The 20,990-nt window shown below is 46.0% G+C and overlaps 1 protein-coding gene and 1 long non-coding RNA gene across 4 annotated transcripts in view; one reads left to right on the forward strand and one right to left on the reverse strand.

The window, feature by feature from the left end:
* LOC139360113 (uncharacterized) overlaps nt 1-20,990 on the forward strand; it is a 270,093-nt gene that overhangs the window by 94,704 nt on the left and 154,399 nt on the right. The gene's annotated exons all lie outside the window — the stretch shown is intronic.
* The window catches only part of LOC139360111 (disco-interacting protein 2 homolog C-like), a 40,030-nt gene continuing 20,399 nt past the window's right edge, over nt 1,360-20,990 (reverse strand). The window contains exons 4-7 of one of the 3 annotated variants that reach the window (XM_071085795.1): nt 19,738-19,947; nt 17,122-17,256; nt 6,875-6,933; nt 1,360-5,660 (exon numbers count right to left, since the gene is read on the reverse strand). In XM_071085795.1, the coding sequence (XP_070941896.1) occupies nt 6,875-6,933; nt 17,122-17,256; nt 19,738-19,947 (404 nt within the window). In that variant the 3' untranslated portion in view covers nt 1,360-5,660. Of the gene's footprint in view, nt 5,664-6,580; nt 6,934-17,121; nt 17,257-19,737; nt 19,948-20,990 lie in introns of those variants that run through there. The other 2 variants (XM_071085794.1, XM_071085796.1) reach the window with 2 other exon arrangements.

The raw sequence follows: 20,990 nt of genomic DNA on the forward strand, positions 1-20,990 counted from the left end.
GACACGGCCACCGTGGAAGTGGGCAAAGTTACAGGCTTCAGACCGATATGGAGGGGCTGGTCTAAAACAATCCTCATTTTCCTTTAATCCTAGCAACTGCTGGCTTTTGGGGTGGGGAAGTGAGATCTGTGGTGGCCGCGAGGAGAGACAGGGATTTTAATTAAACCCCTTTCTGGGAGAGGGGAGTAGCCTTTTCTTTAGGACGGTGAGCATCATCTCAGGCAGCTCAGGCTGCTGTAACGAAACACCATTGACTGAGTGGCTTATGAACAACAGGAATTTGTTTCTCACAGTTCTAGAGGCTGGAAGGCAGGATCAGGGTGCTATTGGGTGGGTTCTGGTGTGGGCTCCTTCCTGGTTGGCACATACCTTCTCTCTGGCCCTGATACAATGGGAGGGTGAGGGATTTGCTGGACCCCTTTGTGAGGCACAAATCCCATTTAAGGGTCTCCAGCCTCAGGAACTCATCACCTCCCAAAGACCTCCTGACAGCATCACATTGAGGGTGAGGATTTCAACCTGTGTTTTGGGGGGCAGGCAGTTCGTAATCGTCACCCTCTGTGTATTTCTGACTCAACATTGAGTCTGCCTTTGGCTCTCCAGTGGACAGAGCCTGTGTGGACACTGAGAAAGGTCAGAGCTGCAAGCATGTGCACATCGGGGGCAAGGGAGCTGCCAGGGGTGTGAGAACGGGGTTTCAGCGTCAATCAGAGCTGCTTTCCTGGCAAATGTACTCATAAGCTATCCTGGCAACATTTGCTTTTCACGAAGAATCGATGAGGCAGTGGGGGCAGCAGGCGGTGTTGCCAGAAGCTTGGAACTGATGGGCAGCAGAGAAGGGGCAGAGGCCATGACCTTGGGGTGGTCAGCAGTGCCAGGTGTCTGCCCTCCAGGACTCACGCCTGTGATTGTGCGGAGACTGAGCCGACCGGGGCTTGCCGGCCAGTGTGGCTCTCATGCAGGTGATTATCGGGGTTGCTTTCTATGTAATGTTCCCTCAACCTCATGCCCCCCCAACAATTTCTGTGCCTAGCAGAAATCATGCTGCATTTCCTTGATGAAGCCTTGAGTTTCCTGTGGAGATGTAGGAATAGCATGATTTGGCTCACGTCAAAATACTTTGCAGTGAAGCTGCACGGAAGAGGTTTCTAGGCTTCCATTTGACGTTTTCAACAATGCCTGAGTGTTACAGGACTGTCTTGCTTGTTAAAAAGCACCAGATGAAAAAGGCTAGTAGTTAATTATGGAGACTTTTTACATGAGCACAGAGACGGTGGCTTGAGGCAAATTCAGTGTAACGTAGGTGTGTTTGTAAGCCGTCAAACGGACCATCTCTCTGCGGGCGACACGTTTTCCGGTATTGGTTTTGTTCTGTAAAAGGATGACTGGCATGCGGTACAGTCGTTCCAAAATTCACCTGGAAGGTGTCCACATGGTGCTTTGTTTTCTCCTGACATTCTGGGCACCACGAGGAAGTATTCCTGTCTTCAGCACTAGCAGGAGACTTTTCCTGAACACCTGCTCCTCTTTGGCGTTGTGGGTGTGAAGGGGTCAGAGTGACCCTGTCTTCATGGAGATTTCAGACACCATGGGGATAGTGTGGCACAAGTGTCGGGCTCAGGTGGGACTCAGGTGGGACAGAGGCTTTCCCCAGAAAACAGCTGCCGATTCCAGGACGGCCCTCCTGCATCATGTCTGAATTAAGGCTGTTCTATTATAGCAGGGGTGTCATGTTAACTGGAAGTGCGCTTTTGTTCTGGGCAGTAAGTAAATTAATTGTACATTTGCCAAGGACAGTGAGGTTTGATTTGATGAATCCAGTAGGGAAAAGGAGAAGGGGCGTGGCTGGGTGGGGACGTGTGTGATGGGAGCAGAATGGAGCAGCCATCCAGGCTGTTGGGATGGAGGGGCCGCGCCCACATTTTCATGGGGTCTGTCGCTGTTTGTGCCACTAGACCTGAACCTCTGTCTCTACAGTAGTAACGCATCATTCACGTCCCAGCAGGCCAAGTCCTCAGGAAAATGGGGCCAAAAAGTAGAAAACCATGACCGTAGAAGGCAACGGCACATGACTGAGCTTTCTGGGTTGTGCGTCCTTGTGATAAAAACAGTCCTAACTGAGCTGAACACCAGAATGAAAACGAACCTTCCTCCGTGCTGAAATCAGAAGAGGTGTGCTTGGCTATCCGCAGTGCCTGCCTGTTTGGGCGGTGATTACTGCAGGTCACACGTGCTGTACAGGAGGAGGGCAGTGAACTCTGGAGCCAGGCTGGCCGGGTGCAAGTCCCAGCTCCATAGCCAGCTCTGTGATCTGGGACAATTCACCTATGTCCTCTGTCTCTCGGTTTCCTCCTCTGTAAAAGGGGGGTAATAGTCGCATCTATCTGAAAGGGCTATGTGAGAATTAAACGACCTTGTAAATGTAAGGCGCTGAGAACAGTATCTGCTCTTGGTGAGCAGAAGGATGACCAGGAGGTGACCAGCAAAATACCCCTTTCGAAGCCTCAATACTGTTCTGTAGTGAGCAAAGACATAGCTCCTCTCTGGACGAAGCCATTAATAGTCGATACTGGCAGGCAGAGTGCAGATTCCTTCAAATCAGAAATTTGAACTCTGGCCAATGACTGCTGTACTGATTAAATCTTAGGATTTGTTGTTAATGGTAAAGTAGTCTACAAAAACAAACAGTCTGAAGGAGTTTGAGAGGGTGTGGGCTCAGCTGCAACCTCTCCTCCCAAGGCCGTTGGTCAACATCATCTCTAGCCCTGTGGAAAGACAGAAGCAGTGAAGAAAATGTCGGACAAACATTTGGTGTGTTTGTACACTTCTCCCAGAAATCCTAAATGCTTTGCATGTTTCAGCTAATAATTCATTAAAATGGATTATGCTGACAATTTTATAACCTACTTCACTGCTCTCCTGTCTAAATCCATCCCTTTGTGACAAATTTTTTTACACTTGGCTCATTTTTTCAATTGTGTTTGCTGTCTTACTCCCATGTAAAGGATAACTGTGCATGTTTGTTGATTTGACTGAGACAGCTAATGCTAAATGTCTCTGTTCCTTGAATGTTGACTTGTGATTGTGTCATTTAAGTCTCTTCTTTTACCCCTTGAGTCAGCAAAATAGTCCGTGTTACTTTGAGCAAAACTTGCTCATTAGTGTTATGGAGAGTATAAAAGCAAATGGAATAAGTTTCCTGCCTTCAGGAGGATTGAAATCTCAGTTGGTATGACAGCATGGATGGGAGTCAGCTCAGTTTGCAGCTTTTAAAACATGTTGGAATCTTTCCTCTGCCACTTTTGATGGTGAGACCCTGAGCATATCATTTCCACAAGCATCATGCTCTCCATCTATGACATGGAAGTAAAAATAGCAATCTTGACAGAATTGTGATGACTACAGACGTGTACCTAACCTCTTATTTACTGCCTCCCGATAGAAGATATTGTAACTCATCCCATTTGAGAGCAGGTGGTGATCACCCCATCCTGTGAGATTCAAGTATAAGTATCTGGAATCCCCCATCTGCAGGTGAGGAAGACCCAGCAGCCCTCACAATGTCTTCTGGAAACTGGATTTTGTTTGAAGTTTCTTCTGTTTTCACGTATTGTCCTTCCTACGTGGCTCCTGGGGTTTTCCCCTTCCTCCCAATCTACATTAACCTGATAACAGCCAGCTATGTTTTCTAGAATTCCCCTAAATTGACTCATGCCAAATACTGAATACAGTAGATTGTGAGGGGTTCATTAAATCACGATAGAGCATCCTAAGAAGGAAAGTAGACACCTTTGTTCTTAAAGGGTCTTCAGCTATCCCACCCTGGAGAAGGTTGCTGATTTCCTTTTCTCCTCGGGCAGTCTTGTTACTATGCATCACTTCTTTTCTCTGAGATGGAGTCTCGCTCTGTCACTCAGGCTGGAGTGCAGTGTCATGATCTTGGCTCACTGCAACCTCCACCTCCTGGGTTCAAGTGATTCTCCTGCCTCAGCCTCCCGAGTAGCTGGACTACAGGTATGTGCCACCACACCGAGCTAATTTTTGTATTTTTGGTAGAGACAGGGTTTCACAATATTGGTCAGACGGGTCTTGAACTCTTGACCTCGTGATCCATCCACGTTGGCTTCCCAAAGTGTTGGGATTACAGGCATGAGTCACCGTACCCGGCCTGCATCACTTTTTATGCCTCGTCTTCATCCTTACAGCTTCTCCTTCCTAGTGGCCTCAACTCCCAACCCCGGAGTACGGGTCACAACTGTCCATCTTCATGCACCACAGCTTAATTCCCCTTCTTCTCCTCCCCACCATGCCCTATGGGCTGCTTTTCTACAACCAGAGTGGAGACCCAGGGAGATCTGCTAAACTAAGACAGTGCTCACCCCTGGGAGAAAAATCTACTTCCCAGTTCTCAGTCCTGCTAAACTATTGTTAAGATAAAGAAGGACCATGATAAATCCTATTGGCTAAGAGAAGAAGATTCTCCAGGTTGCCATAGGACAAGAGAGGAGGTGATAGAATCTGCAGCCGTTTGGTCGAATATGTGATATGTGAGTCATTCTGAGGAATACGTTAAAATTCTGTAGTCAGATCTTGGAAAATGGTAGTTCCAGCAGAGGGAATAATATAACAAAAAACCCAGGCAGAAAACAAGTGTGTGTGTGTGGAGAAGAACAATAATGTGATGTGAATGAAGGGTTCGGTGTCATGAGTGAGAAATGGCTGACCGAAAGTAGGGAGATGCAGAGAGGAAAATACCACAGGAAGACTGAACATCACATTAAGTGATTTAGGTGATTCTGCCTGCAGTGCAAATATTTTGGGCTCTGAAGTGAAGTCATCAAAAGGTTTACGTCTGTAATGGAGGATTGGTCTAGATAGCCTCTCAGATCCCACTCGGCTTTGAGATCCTTGATTCCGGGTCACACCTGCGGGTCTGGAGGGCAGTTCTGCAGGGTCATGAAGGAAGGATTCCAGGAGGCTGGAACACGAAGGACATTCAGGTGACCATATCAAGAGATCAAGTGGGGTAACAAAAGCCTGAACTAAAAGGAATGCAGTGTAAATATGAAGAAGAAAGAGGAAATGGGAAACTTACTAGAAACGATAAGTACAGAAAAAGGGAAACGTGTGATTCCAAGGTTTAGAACAGTATTTGTAAGTTACAGTCCCACAACTTCTTGCATAAACAGTATCTAAGAGAGTCATTTTAAAAAGAAGAGCAAACTTCCAAGTTCCACTGAAAGACATCAGCATCTCTGTGGAGTGAATTGGGGAAAGAGAATGAAGAAGTCTGTTCAACTTTTAGATATACAAAATGTGAATTGAATTGCATGAGTGACAACAATGTGAAGATATTTAACAGGAGCTCTTTTTTCTCTTTTTGGCCTACGGTATTTAATCCTTCTATCATTATCGTCCTTTCTCTAATTTGATGTCTTTGAACCTTTATTCAAAAATCTACTACGTATATGTAACATGTTTGTGAGATTATTACTAGACCCTCTAGGAGGTTTCATTAACCCAGTTTTCTCTTATTATTATACCAATACCACACTATCTTGGTAGTTCAGGTAAGTCCTCCACCGTTTTATTCCAAGTTGTCTTAGCTCTGTTGGGTTCTTTAAATTTCCAGACACATTTTGGAATCCGCTAGTTCATTTCTACTGAAAAATAAAAATAAAAATAAAAATCATGCTGTGATTTTGATTGGAATTGCATTAAACCTCTGATCCACAAGCGCAGAACTGACATCTTAACAATATTGAGCCTGCTGATCCATGGACACAATATATCACTTCATTTATTTAGTTCTTTAATTTATTTCAACATCACTGCCTGCTTTTCAGTGTATAGATCTTACACATCTTTTGTCAGATTTAGTCTGAGGTATTTCATGTTTTGATGTGCTATAATATTGCTTTGTAAATTTCCATTTCCAATTATTTCTTTGCCAGTGTATAAAGAGATATTGCTTATGTGTTTAGCTTGTATCTTGCAAGCTTTCCAAACTCACTTATTAGTAAGTAATTTATTATTATTAGTTTTAGTGGCTTTTTGTGATTTCAGGAGATTTTCCACACAGGTGATCACGTCACCTGCAGATCCAGATAGTTTTAAATCTTTTCTAATAAGGGTGCATTTTATATATTTTAACTTGCCTTATTGCACTGACTAGACTCCAAAAAAATGCTGAAAAGCAGTGAGGAAAAAGTCATCAGGTGGGATGGTAAATACAGCCCTTGTTCTTCCATTTTGACCTGAAGCACCCAGTGTGATCATTTTCTCATTTGATTTTCGTGAGGACTTTTTGTTTCCTTTTTTTCCTTTATTTTTAAAAAATACACTATCTTTTAGGCAGTTTCACCTTCACAGAAAAATTGAGGGAAAGGTGCAGAGAGTCCTTCTATATGCCTTCCCTTCCCCCACGTGCACAGCCTCCCCCACTAAAAACTCTCCTGCCCAGAGGGAGCGTTTGTAACAATTGAAGAACCGACGTTGACATATTGTCACCCAGAGTCCACAGTTTACATGAGGGCTCCGTCTTGGTGCTGGTTCTATGGGTTTGAACAAATGTGTCATGACATATATCCACCATGATAGCATCGTACAGAGCAGTTGCACTAAAATCCTAAAAATTTCCATGTTCCACCTCATCATCTCTCCCTCTTCCCAACACCTGGGAACCACGGATAGTTTCACTCCATAGTCTGGCCTTTTTCTGAATGTCCTTTAGTCTTTTCTGATGGGTCTCTTTTGTGTAGCCGTGCATGTTTAAAGTTCCTAAGTGTCTTTTCATGGCTTGACAGCTCACTTCCTTTCAGTGCTGAAGAATATGCCATTGTTTGGATATATCACAGGTTATTTATCCACTCACCTAGTGAAGAACATTTTGGTTTCTTCGTTGCCTCCAAGTTTGAGCAATTATGAATAAAGCTGCAATAAAATTAGCAATTATGATTAAAACTTCTATAAATGTCCGTGTGCCGGTTTTTCTGTGAACACAAGTTTTCAACTCCTTTGGATAAATACCGAACAGTGCAATAGCTGGATCACATGTTAAGAGGATATCTCGTGCCCATCAATGATACACTGGATACACAAAATGTGGCACGTATATACCACGGAATACTATGCAACCATAAAAAAGAATGGGTTCCTGTCCTTTACAGGGACATGGATGAAGCTGGAAGCCATCATTCTCAGCAAACTAAACTAAAAGAGGAACAGAAAACCAAACACCACATGCTCTCACTCATAAGTGGGAGTTGAACAATGAGATCACATGGACACGGGGAGGGGAACGACACACACGGGGGCCTGTTGGGGGTTGGAGGCAAGAGGAGGGAGAGCATTAGGACAAATACCTCATGCATGCAGGGCTTAAAACCTAGATGATGGGTTGACAGGGGCAGCAAACCACCATGGCACATGTATACCTATGTAATAGACCTGCACATGTATCCAAGAACTTAAAGTAAAATTTAAAAAATAGGGAGTATAGTTTGGTAAGACAATGTGATAATTTTACAAACACAAAACATGTCATACCCACTTCCCCACCTCCCTCAAGTGCTTTCAACAGCATCCTGTTGCTGTTATTAAGAGAATAAAGCATCTACCATCATCTCCCAGCCCCTGCCTGCCTTCCTTCATTCTTGTCTTGTGCCACTTTCTCCCGTGCTTACTTCCTTGCACGTGCCTGTTTCCTGCTGCAAGAGGCATTCTGCACGCACCGCCATCTCTGTTTAGACCGTGGTGTCCCTACACTCCACCGCCCTCAACAATCAACCTCTACTTCTCTCCAGACTGCAAGGGGATCATACCTTCCAGAATGCATCGGTTTTCTACCTCTCATCCCAAGATACGCCAGATTCTTTTACAGCATAAATTTAGAGAACCCCGGTTCCCTTTCTTTGGTGTGCTTTCCTGAATTCTTCATCAGAAACCCATTAGAGTGATTGTCTTATTAGTGCCCATTCTCCCCATCAGGCTGCAGGTTCGTGAGAGCAGGGGCCACGGTCATGTTGGTGAACCACGGTATTCTCAGTGACTATCCATGTGCTTAGAAAGTATTTGCTGAATGAGTAAATGGGTCTGCAGTTCCAACCAAAGCTAGAAGCTTGACTTTGGAAGAATGAAAGTAGATAACGTCTCCAAAGCAGACCCCATAGCATGAGAAAAGAAAGGAAGAACGGAGGCAGAGCTGAAGGATGAATATCGGCACAGGAGTAGGTGAGAGTTCCAGAAATGCTGGGTTTTCACGTGTTTTTATTTACCTCATATCTGTGTTTCCATCTCTGTGTAGCGTGACTCTCACATCCCTCTCTATTTCTACATTTCTTTACTGACCAGGACAGAGAGTGTGCATTGGACACACTACTAACCAGCCTACTCTCTCGGACTTGCAAGAAAATGTAGAGAAAACAATCTAGAAATGGTATCTCAGAAGAAAAAAATATCAAAAATATGAGAATAAATGTGGGAAAAAAATCAATGTTTAAAGACAACTTCTCAACATATTTAGGTATCTCTGGGACCTAAAATTTCATCAGAACTCCCCACACTTCTTTCTTTTTACATTGCTCTGTGTGTGTGTGTGTTTGTGTGTGTGTGTGTGTGTGTGTGTGTGTGTGTGTATTCAACAGAAATCTACCAAAAAAAAAAAAAATGCTATTGCTAGAATAATGCTACTACAGGGGAGAAAAATGTAATCTTTTCTTCCACCCATCTTAGCTTCATTGGCTGGGGTTCCTATAACAAAAGACAGATGAACCCCCAAAAAAGCAAATGGAGGCTTATTAGCATGTATATTTCATATATACATGGGAGATACACAGGGAATGAGGGAATCTCAGAGAGACAGCTCAGATCTTTTATGTAACATCTTCAACAAGGATAATAAATGTTTCTAGAAGTGCCAAGACAAAGTAAAAGGACTTTGGGTCATTGGGGGCAACAAATTGTGGGAAAGCCAATAAATGATAGATTTTTGTGTAAATTCCTCTGGTGCTGTTTCCTGAATGATAAGGGTCTGAAGTTGTCTACAGAGATTGACCTGCGTCCTTTCTGGCAGAGAGGGGAGAAAAGGCACTTTTGTCTTTGTGTAATATGGTTATGTTGTGTGCTTTTCAGAAAATAGAGAGAAGGCCAGAGCGCTTCTTAATTGCCTTCAGCTCAAAATATTTTAGCATAACGTGTTTTATTCTCTGGACTGTTCCTGCTGCAGCTATCTCTAAAGGCATCAGTCGCACCAACAGCACTACTTGTGGGGAAATATTGAGCAGAACTGGAATCAAATGTATAATTCAGCCCCACAGAGTCTCTGAGCCACAGGACAGAGAACTGCCCGGGAGTCAAAGCAGACACTGAGCAGCTGACATTCTAAGAGTCTCCTTCCAGTAGATCGGCACATAAACTCAAGTTCTTTTCACAGATTTGTCTGTGTTTCTTTTGTGGAAAAAAACATAACCCTGTAGCTAAAATGTCTACTTCACAGTGCACGAAAACATCTGGAGCCTTAGCCAGAAGCAGCACAGATGCAGGCAGCCTGGTGATGTCCGACGGGGACAGCCCACAAGATCCATCAGCATGTGGCCCTGCGAGCCGCCACCAGTAACATATGTTTACATGCTAATGAATGTCAGGCTCATTTAGAACAAATTTGCATCCATCAAAGCCAAACAGCGAGCAGAGCAGCACATTTTCCTGTGTGTCAGTGGCCCCTGAGATACTGGGGAGAACTTGAATTGCCTGACCCCTTCAACTTCCAAGCATCCCAGAGGGAAAATGCAGACCCCAGGAAAGGACTGTGCTGGAAACCATTTGTTCTTACAGATGTCCGGAGTAGTCTTGTGACTGACCCAAAGACTCCCCTCTGAGGGTGGGGGAGACCTAGGTTAGGGAAAGGTGAACCGTGCTGCCTTCTAAGACCTTCCTTCTAAGAGAGGGTGGGGGAAACCCAGAGTAGGTGGAGGTGAGCCATGCTGGCAGGACCTTCCTTCTAAGGGAGGGTGGGGAGACCTAGGGTACGTGGAGGTGAGCCATGCCAGCAAGACCTTCCTGCTAAGGAAAGGTGGGGGAGACCTAGGGTAGGTGGAGGTGAGCCATACTGGCAGGACCTTCCTTCTAAGGGAGGGTGGGGGAGACCTAGAGTAGGTGGAGGTGAGCCACGCTGGCAGGAGCTTCCCTCTAAGGGAGGGTGGGGGAGACCTAGGGTAGGTGGAGGTGAGCCGTGCGGGCAGGATCTTCCTTCTAAGGGAGGACGAAGTGTGCTTTGCTAGACTCCGCGCTTGAGTCTCAGCGTGGCCGACGCAGATGGGAGCAAGTCACTTCTATCCTATGATTCTGGGTGTCCTCATCTGTCATGGAAGGTTTGGTTAGATGAGCTTAAAGTCACTCCAGTTGCAAAGCTGTGTGACTTGTAGATACATGTCAGTGTGAATGACTCACTTCACTTTTACAAGTTGCACAGATAGCCAGGCTTCTCCTTGTATCAGTCAGGAGGTCCCAGAAGACTTTGTCACAGGCAAAGAGGTGATTAAAAGGAGTCACTGACGGGATTCTTTGGAGATCGGTGGGCAGGGCCCAAGGGAAGTGAGAATAGCACTCCCCAGATCATGGGCAAGGGATGCCTGGGGAGGGGCTGCTAACGTGGACAGGCATGAGTAAGAGAGGAGTGAGGACAGCTCCTCTCCCTCCTCCACCTTCCACTTGCTGCCAGCAATGAATCCAACCAGCAGCCCTAGGCCAGGCCAGGCTCCCAGAGTCAGAGCCAGGAAGAAGCCAGGCACATGGAGAAGCCACTGGTCCCCACCAACACCAAGGGTGCAGTAAGAATTTTGATGGAAATATTTAAAAACTCATTCGACAACTTCCTATCTCCCCAACCAGCCTCTACATATGATTCCACCTTTTCCAACTCCTGAGCCATCGTCAGGGGTGTCACAGGGGTGGGGCTGCCTGCTCTGCCCAGGGCCCGGGACCCTCCAACCTTCGGAGGTCTGGGGTCCCCTCTCTCCTCCCTGGGAGCAATTGTCTTCTCTGCTGTCAAATTATCACTTCCATCCTCCCACAACACACGAGAATTTAAGACAGGATTTTGTTGGGGACACAGCTAAACCATATCAAAGGGGGGACCTGGGGCTACCTCATGGGGCTCTGGCATGAGCTTGAGTGACACAGGTTATAAGACCCCATCTGCTTCAGGTTTAATTGCGTACACCAAGATTCCCAGGTTGTAGTCCTAATCAAGGACCTCAGAATGTGTATGTGGAGATAGGCCTTTTAAAGAGGTGATTAAGGTAACGAAGTCATTAGAACTGATGCCCTTGTAAGAAGAGATCAGGACACAGACATCTATAGAGGGACAACCGCACGAGAACACAAGAGAAGATGCCATCTGACAGTCAAGGAGAGATGCCTTAGGAGGAGCCAGTCCTGAACTCACCTTGACCTTGGACCTCCAGACTCCAGGACTATGAGAAATACATCTGTCTTTTCACAAAACTGCCTGTGGCAGCCCAACCAGAGCCATGTACCATCTTTGGTTCTCAGAAATTCCACTTGGTTTTATGCTCCTGGATTTTAGGAGGCCCCTGGATGACCAGCATGTGGCTAAAGTTAGAGAAGGAGTTACCTGTGTAAGAGAGCCCCACACATCTCTGAGCGGACACTGTACAGCCCATGAGATATTGGGTGGAGTATCATCCTCTCTTCCCTAGGATATTAAGAACAATATCACAGGAGGGGTGTACAGCCACAGCCCCTGCGTTACTGGGAGCAATAGCATCTTCTCCCTCTCTCAATACAAGGAACAATATCCCAGGGTGGGTGTACATCCCCTGTGATATTGGGCGTAATGTCATCGTCTCCCAATGTGGATATTGGGCATAGTGTCACAGGGGAGTGTATACCTTCTTCGTTATCGGGAATAATATCCTCTCCCCTCAGGATTGTAGGCAAAATATCGAAGGGGTTTTACAACTCGTGAGATATGGGCAGTAATATCATCCTCTCCCCACCTAGATGTTAGGAACTCTATCACAGGCAGCTGTACATTTCTTGCAATATTGGGAGTCATATCATCCTCTCCCATCACGGATATTAAGAACAATATTACAAAAGAAGTATACACCCCTTGCCATATTGAGAGTAACATGCTCTCCCCTTCGGGATATTAGGAACAATATCGCAGGAGGTGTGTACAACCCCTGTGATATTGGGAGTAATATCATCCTCTCCCCCTGAATGTAAGAAACAATATCACAGGAGGATGTACACCCCCTGTGATATTGGGAGTCATATCATTTTCTCTGCCTCTGGATATTCGAAACAGTATCACAGTGGGTGTGTACACCCTCTGCGATATTGCCACTAGTATCATCGTCTCCCTCCCAGGATATAGGGAACCTGCGATATTGGGAGTGATATCATCCTCTCTCTCCCTGGATATTAGGAACAATATCACTAGGGAGTGTACACCTCCTGCAATATGGAGACTAATATCATCCTCTCACCCCCTGGATATTAGGAACCATATCATAGGGGTGGTGTACACCCCCTGTGAAATCAGAAGAAATATCATCCTCTCCACCTTTGGATGTTAGGGACAATATCACGGGGGAGGTCTATGCCCCCTGCGATATTGGGAGTCGTATCATCCTCTCCCACCCAGGATATAAGGAACAAGACGACCGAAGGGATGTACACCCACTGCCATAGTTTCAATAATGTCATCCTCTACCCCCTGGCTGTTAGGAATAACATCATAGTGGGGTGTACACTTTCTTCGATATTGGGAGTGATATCATCCTCTCCCCGCCGGATATCAGGAACAAGTCTATTAATTATTAATAAGTATAAGAAAAATTAAGAGTAATCATCAATATTAATAATCACAATAAAGATAGTAAAATACTAGTTAAAAATGTTAATGATTAGCATTAATAATCAATAGTAATATCACCATTAATAAAATAATGATATCAGCAATTAATGTTACTTAATACTAAGTGATGGTAATAAAACAATATTAACAATTATTTTAAGCATGCATAATCATATATTTAAAATAATTATCCATAATAACGGTATCCTATTAATAGTATCATTGATAATTGTTAATATCAATCATGGATGTTCAATAATCATATTATTACTCCTAATACCACAGGGGGTGTACACCTACCTGTGATGTTGTTCCTAATATCCAGGGACAGAGAGCATGGGATGTTGTTCCTAATTATCAAGGAGGGGAGAGTGTAATATTACTCCCAATATGACAGGGTGTGTACATCCCCCCCAAGGCATTGTTCTTGCCATTCAAGACAAGAGAGAATGACATGACTCCAGATATCGAAGAAAGTGCAGACCCACGTATGATCTTCTTTCTAATATCCAGAAAGGAAGAAGAGGATAGTAATCCTTATATGGCAGGAGGGGTACACTCACTCTGATATTTTTCCAAATATGCCGGGAAGAGGATAATTGCATTCCCAATATCGCACCAAGGGTTGTACACCCCGTGTGAGATGGTCCTTCATAATGTTTCAAGTTGGGAGGGATGATATTATGACCTATATGGCAGAAAGTGTACACCCCCCAGGATATTGTTCCCATGATCCTGGAGGGAAGGGGATGATATTACTTTAAATGCTACAGAAGGTGTACACGCCCCCAGTGATATTGTTTCTCATTTCCACGTGGGAGAGGAGGATATGACACCCAATAATGCAGGGAGTAGAAACAATCCTGGGATATTCTTCTTAACATTCAGGGAGGAAGAGGATGATATTACTCCCAATACAGACGGGTGTACACCCTCTGACGGTGTACACACAGAGTATACACCCATCTGTGAAAGAGTTCATAATTTCCAGAGGGGGAGATGATATTACTCACAATATCAAACAGGCTGTGAGTCCACCATGGCCCCTAATAGCCAGCGGGAGGAGAAGGGGTGGCTATTAGTCCCCACCTTGTGGGGGGTGCCTCACCCCCCTGCGAGGTGACTCCTAATAGCCAGAGGGGGAGAGGGGGTGGCGATTAGTCCCCACCTCGCGGGGGGTGCCTCACTGCCCTGCGATGTGGCTCTTAATATCCAGGGGGGGGAGAGGGAGTGGCTATTAGTCTTCACATCATGGGGGAGGTCCTAAAATAAAATATATGTTAACTATTTAAAGGTGTGAATTTTATTACATATAGAAAAATGTGTGTTTAGTGTACGAATGTGTGCATTTATGTCAAATACATGAAAACACATAATCCAGGTGTTTCAGTTCATACCACTGTAGAGACTTTTCGGTTTCTTTTCATACAACTGCCCAACTGGGGCCCAGAACCAACACCCACCAGCTGTGTCACTGCATCTGTTGTTTTACTGTCACACACCGGCCCTACCCCACCAAAAAAAAAAAAGCCATGGCACTTAATAAAAAATTAATTTTACAACATTATTAGAGATGACTTGTAGTCCTCTTTGAAGAGATTGCAGCATGTGAAGGATTTCAAATACAACTGTGTTCTGAGTCTCCTGATCTAAGGACCTATCCGCACTGGTGGCTTTAGCAGTGCTTCATGCAAACTTCCAGAAGGCATGTGTGTCATATCTAAGAGCAAACTAGAGTTCACGCCTCAGCACTGTGTGCCTCTTCTTTCTTCCGTCCCACAGGCACCGTCTTCGCCCAGGGAGCTGGTGCTGTGCTCTGAGGCTCTGTCCCACCAGTCCCTGGTGCCACTGTGGAGAACCAGCCTCCGTCTGTAAAAGTGTGTTGTGCAGAAAACAACTCATCCAAATCTGTTTAAAAACCACACATTTGCGACGCCTATAGGACTCAGAAGGTGGAGGCAGACAGGTAGAGGCAGCTGCCATGGGGGCTGAAGATCAAGCCGGTCTGTCTGGCGACTGATGGGCACTGTCTGCAGTGAGCCACTGCACATTTAGCGAGGCTGTCTGGCCCCTCACCTCTGCCAAGCCTCCACCCATCGAGTCTGGCCTGGATTCTCACACGCCTGCACAGCCTTCATCTGGTTCATAACTCAGCTCACAAAGGGCCCCATACAAAGGCCCCCGGACCGCGGCAAGGACGGCGGTGGTCACACCTGTGGCCATTTATCCTCTCTACATCTAGCTCCTCTTCCTGAGGCAACAGCACCTCCGAAGTCACAGCCTGGCCTTCCAACTCTCCCCCGTGCCGGGCTTCTTGGCATGTTGCTCTGCTGCACACACCTCAGCAAATACTGCTGATCAGCCAGAATCACCCAGAAATCTCTTAACCTTGATTCTGACTGCTTTTATAATTTGTAGTATCTGTACTTCTGGTGTGATTTGAGGAACAACAAATTTTAAAATTAGAGAAGATGTGGTTTTTATTCTCTCCTTTCTACTTGCAACCTTGAAAATTCAAGTAGCAGCAAGAGTAACTTCCACCAAATAGAACCTATTACAAAGGTACTACAGAGTATCAAATAACCACATAGATGTAAAATAGAGATGCACACACAGATATAAAATCCAATGATTAAACCAAACTGAGAAATGCTTGCCAGTTTGATAGGACTTCTGAAACTTGACAAAAATGTTGGCTAAGGGATACAAGATGCTACGAGATGAGTGAAATGTTTGGCCTAGAACCACAGGCTCTCTCCTCTTTACAGCAGAAAATCCATAAGGAAGCCAAATCTGAAAGAACCAGGTACCATTGAATGGCATAATCAGTCGTCCTTCCCATCCCTGGGGCCATCTGCGGTGAGTGCAGCCAGTCGTTCACCAACATCCATCATCCATCCTCCAGGCCATGGCTACACTTTACTCCCAGGCTCCCTGCCATTATGTAGATTAGGTAAATCATGGCCACTCTCGCCTTAACCCTCCCCCGCCAGCATGGCAATCACCCAGTCCCAACCACAGCAAGGACAGCCGTGTCCGTGGGAACACAGAGCAGGAGTCTGAAAGGAACCTGGATCTCTGAATACCTCATGGAGCAGTCACCAGCCTGGAACATCCTCCCTGACAGGTTTGCAAGACAGAAAGACTCCTTGGTTCCTCAAGCTACAATACTGCAGAGTCTCAGGTCACAGCATCCTTACCTACCCTCGTCAGGAACCGTTCATGCTCATCAAGACATGAGAACAAAACTGCAGTGGCACAGTCACACATACCCAGAACGCAGACCACCTGCTGCTCACATTCATCGTATTAACACTAAAAAGCCACCTCGGTGGATATCCTGGATGTCGACACTCGGCGGCTTTTTGCTGGAGATGTGCTTTGTGCATTTATCGCACGACCATCTTGGCATCAGGAGCTGCTGCGCAGATGGCAGCTGTGCACGTCACAGGGAGTCTTACTCGCTGGAATCTCAGCCTGCTCCCAGCATCAGCTCCCACAGGGTCCTCTCCTCTGGGAGCGCGTGCTTGGACGCCACAGTGTCCTGTGGATCCACACAACCACGCTGTCCTCCCTGGCCACTATGCCTGTCCACTGTGTCCACACAGGCCTCCCTGTCCACTGTGCTTGTCGCGGCTCCGATAGTCCTCCCTGTCTACCTGTTGGGGTTCGGAGAGGCCTCCTTGTCCGCCTGCGAGTCCCGTGCACTACAAGATTACGCCATTCCAAGGCTGCTCGATGAGGCTTCACACGGGGGCATTGTATTTCATTCACTGCTAGGTTCTACACTGACTTTTATGACTCCGGGGAAGGACTAAGACTTAAATAGAACAGGGGCTAGGTGATACAAACCGCCGCTGTAATCAGAACATGCCAAGACCAGGCCACAGGAAGGAAGGAGAAGCCCTCGGCCGCAGCCTGTTACCAAGTCGCTGACATCTCTGTCCAACATGGATAAAAAGACCCTCTTTCCTCCGAAGTCTAAAGCAACATACCGGCCCATCTGACAGTAATTCTGTTGTACATTTAACTTCTTCTTGCTTTTCTAAGTGACTGTTCACGGTCTTAACACCTGTGCAAGAATTTCTCAGTTGCTGAACCACTGTTAGTTATTCAGCAGATAAAATGGCAGCAGATTGTACCCCAGGAAGAAACACACCCAGTCACGGGCACAGAACGGGACATCAGCACAAACCGTTTCCCAGAAAAAAACACATCTCTGCTTTGGGACGTACCATTCCCGGTCTCCATGAGCTCGGCGTTGCAGTACTTGGGCGCTGTCCGGGACCCCGTGGAACCCTGTGGCCGCTCCATCTGTATGGAGTGCTCTGAGGTGTACGTGGTTACATCAGGAGGTGCAGAATGATTATCTGTAAAGAAGCACATCATGAGTGTTTCTGGTGGTTGTGGCGTTTGTTCTGCAGGTTGAGCAAGCCATAGCTCAGGAAGAGACCGGAGCGCGGTCTGGGGGTGCCGTGAGAAGCCAAAGCCGATCTCAGCCACGTCTGCCACACACATCCGGCACAAAGGGGGACCCCAGCATAACTCATGTTGCCGAAAATGGAGCAGAGTTTAGTGAAACCTCAGTTTCCTAATAGGAGCCACGTCAGCGGTGTTTTAACTAGAATAACGTTAGACCGGCAATGGCAGGGTGCCAGGAAGCGTGTGTGTGTTCATGGAAGGGTCCCGTTTCCTGTCGGCCACCGTCCACACAGCCCAGGGCTTTACTCGCGCTTTGGAGCCCAGGGCCTGGAAATGGAAACCCAGCTCTGGAAACTTCTGGGGATTTGGGGATGTCCCTTAAGCTCTCCATGCCTCAGTTTCTTCATCAAATGGGAATAGTAATGGCTATGACCATGTAGGGTCTGGGGGGGGGGTTTGGCCAGTGTGACTATGTTGTGACTGGACTCCTTAGAACACTCACACGCACACGTGATCACAGATGCTAAGTTCTCATTCACAGGCTTCTGATTATCTCAGAAGGTCAAATGCACATCTGACTTTTTACTTCTCTTGTTTTGCCACACAAAATATTTCTCCTCTTCAAGTTTCATTATTTTGTCACGGCTTTTCCAAAAAATTCCCAAACTTATAGAAAATTTCCAGATAGTCTAGGAGGATTATCTTTGTGCCCAATTAGAAATTACCAGAACGCGATCACCCTAGAGTTACATTTGGGTCACACTGAGCCCTGATGTACATGAGTTAGGAGCCCCTCATAGTTTGGATACATTAATTCTTTGTACTAAAACTTCCTCCAGTATTGAAAGGGTAAACCCACAAAGGGAGGCCCAAGTGCAGTGATTCATTTATTCAAAAATATGTGTTTTCCTTGGTAAGATTCTGTGCATTTTCTTAAAATTGAATAAGATCTGAGGATACAAATGCTTCCACCAAGTGGCAGAGGTGGTGTCTGGCCTCCCCGTTCTCGTCTGGCAGAGCCTCGGCCACTATCCTGCGATCCAATATACACATGGAATTTTATTATGGAAAAATATGTAACAGTCACACATTTCTGTTCAATGTTTAGCCTACTGTGATTTCAAGTAGGGCTATTAATTCACATAAACGAGTGTACATGTTCCTGAAACTGTGTCAAACTGAAGTTTAATACTGCTTTTCATTTGAGTACTACTTTGCAAACTTTTAAAGAGTATTTCTGTTTTCTCCTTTATACTCACAACAGTTGAGAGAGAAAAATTATTTTTTTCAATTTTTTTCCCCTCACTCAAAGCCTAAAGCAGGAGAAGGGACTTCAAGATCCCAGCAGCAGTTATTGGGAAAAGTGAGACAGACCCAGCTCTCCTGACAGCAAACTCCTGTTCCAGACAGAAAACAGCTGACGCTTTCAGTGTCAGTGAGCACCGAAGGGGCTGGGACCCAAGTCAATCCTAAACGCCTCTGGGTGTCAAGGAGTCAGTGATCTAGAAGTGAACATTCTGGGGTTCTGGGGTGTCTGTGGGCTATCTGATCACACATGACGTCCACCTGCTTCCCACTGAGGGTTTTGCAGAGATCAGGCTTTCCTGTGGTAGCTGGTGCCGGGAGGGTCTGAGCCTGTGGCTCGTGCTCCGTTATCGGCGACGTGGTACACAGTCGTCTCCGGTTACTGCTTTAATAGAGACACACACCAAATCCTATTCAACCCAAGTCCCATACTTGATGGAAAACATTTACTCCTGAACCATTCAAAGGCAGAGCGACGCGAGGCTCATCGTGGCTCCCCCACGCGTCGACTCTACCTCTATTAATTCTCACTTCACTCCTTTTCCACGACATCTTCAAACGTTGTGGGGCAGTGATCCTAACTTCGTTTTCTAATACAGAGGATCTCCCTTGTCATAGAACCTACACAAAACAGTGCGCCACGCCCAAGAAATCTGAACACCTGTGGCAGACAGCAGCGTAAAGCGGCCGTGCTTAAAGCCCTCATTTCCTTAAATGACTCCCGTGGTCAGGAGAAGCACACTTTAAAACCCTGTCCTGTTGACTGGGACTGTTAAGGTTTCACGCAGAAGCATAAGTGAGAAGAAAAGTTGGAAGCGGATATGGCTGCAGGATTCCCCAGGAACACAAAAGGACTTATAAGCAGAAGGCCCCTGGAATTCGGATATGGCTGCGGGATTCCCCAGTAATAAGGCCCCTGGAATTCCAGCTGTGGGAGGGACCTGGGCATGAGAAGCAGTAAAGCATCTTCCGGAAACAATCCAACCAAAGCACCCCAGGGGCCAGAGGGGCTCTGCGCTCTTTCCACTAAGGGATTCCACAGCCACGATGCAAACAGAGGAAAACGTGCACACGCAAAGGCATTTAGACAACAGGCACAGAAAGACACTGTGAAGCGTGCTCACCCATGTGGGTCTGGGCCATGACATCCGCCAGCCTGTTGGCAGCTCTGCTGTCCCCGCTCTGCGTGGAGGACGAGGAGGTGGTGGACGTGGTGGAGCCGTGGATGGCCTGACTGATCCAGTGCTCCATGTTGATGCTGCCCTGGCTGGAGGTCGGGGTGCCCTGGGAGTCCCCCTGCAATGAGCCTTCATCTTCGGAGCCAGAAGAGGTCTCTGTGTAAGAAGAAAGGCGATTTGCTGCATATTACAGCAAAAACATGCACCACAATCTCAGTCCCTCCAGCACAGATCTACTTCACCCAAGTCTGAACAGTTGTTCAATGACTTTTTGCCGTAGACACTCTTGAGAATTTAAACCACTTTTCAGATAATGAGCCATTTATTTTAGCATAATGAATTTTTCTTCTAAAGCACCTTATACAAACATGCTATAAGATGTTTGATACTGTCATCTCAAAGATGCACTGACACATATCCTCTACACAGCAGTTTGGGAAGAAACCAAGTGTTTTCTTGTGTCAGTCAGAAAGTGAGAGGGCAAGGGGAGGCGGAGGGCCTGTGCGGCTCTCAGGAGTCTCAGTGTGACTATGTTTAGCCCTGGTTAGTCCTGAGATGCTCTTCTGGGCTCTGATTTATTTCTACGTTGGTGTTTGTGTTATATACCCTTGCAGGTGATTTTTGCATCTGTGTGTTAGTTACCCATACCGCTGATTTATTTCTACATCGGTGTGTTAGATACCCATGCAGGTGATTTCTGCGTCTGTGTGTTAGTTACCCATACAACTGATTTCTTTCTATGTCAGTGTGTTAGATACCCATACAGCTGATTTATTTCTACGTTGGTGTGTTAGATACCCATGCAGCTGATTTATTTCTACATCAGTGTGTCAGATACCCATGCAGGTGATTTCTGTGTCGGTGTGTTCGATACCCATGAGGGTGATGGATTTCTACCTCGGTGTGTTCGATACCCATGCAGCTCTCTAAGGATCAAGACGCTGGTGATGGTAACAGGAGAGAAAGCAGAATGTGCCTCACATGGAGCGGCCTCTCCACCTCCCCGTTTTCCTCCGGGACACACGACAAACCCTCATGTCACATTTTGCACACAAATCTAATCACCTTTACAGTATTCGTTTCTTATACATTCTCATTATTGATTTTTCTATCTGTACAAATTGGATATCTTGGATTATGATAAAATACATCCATTTTTTCACTATAATTCAGGAGAACATTTTTCATTTAATAACTTT

The sequence above is a fragment of the Macaca nemestrina genome, chromosome 19 (genome assembly GCF_043159975.1).
Source record: "Macaca nemestrina isolate mMacNem1 chromosome 19, mMacNem.hap1, whole genome shotgun sequence".
In the NCBI taxonomy this organism is placed as follows: Eukaryota; Metazoa; Chordata; class Mammalia; order Primates; family Cercopithecidae; genus Macaca; species Macaca nemestrina.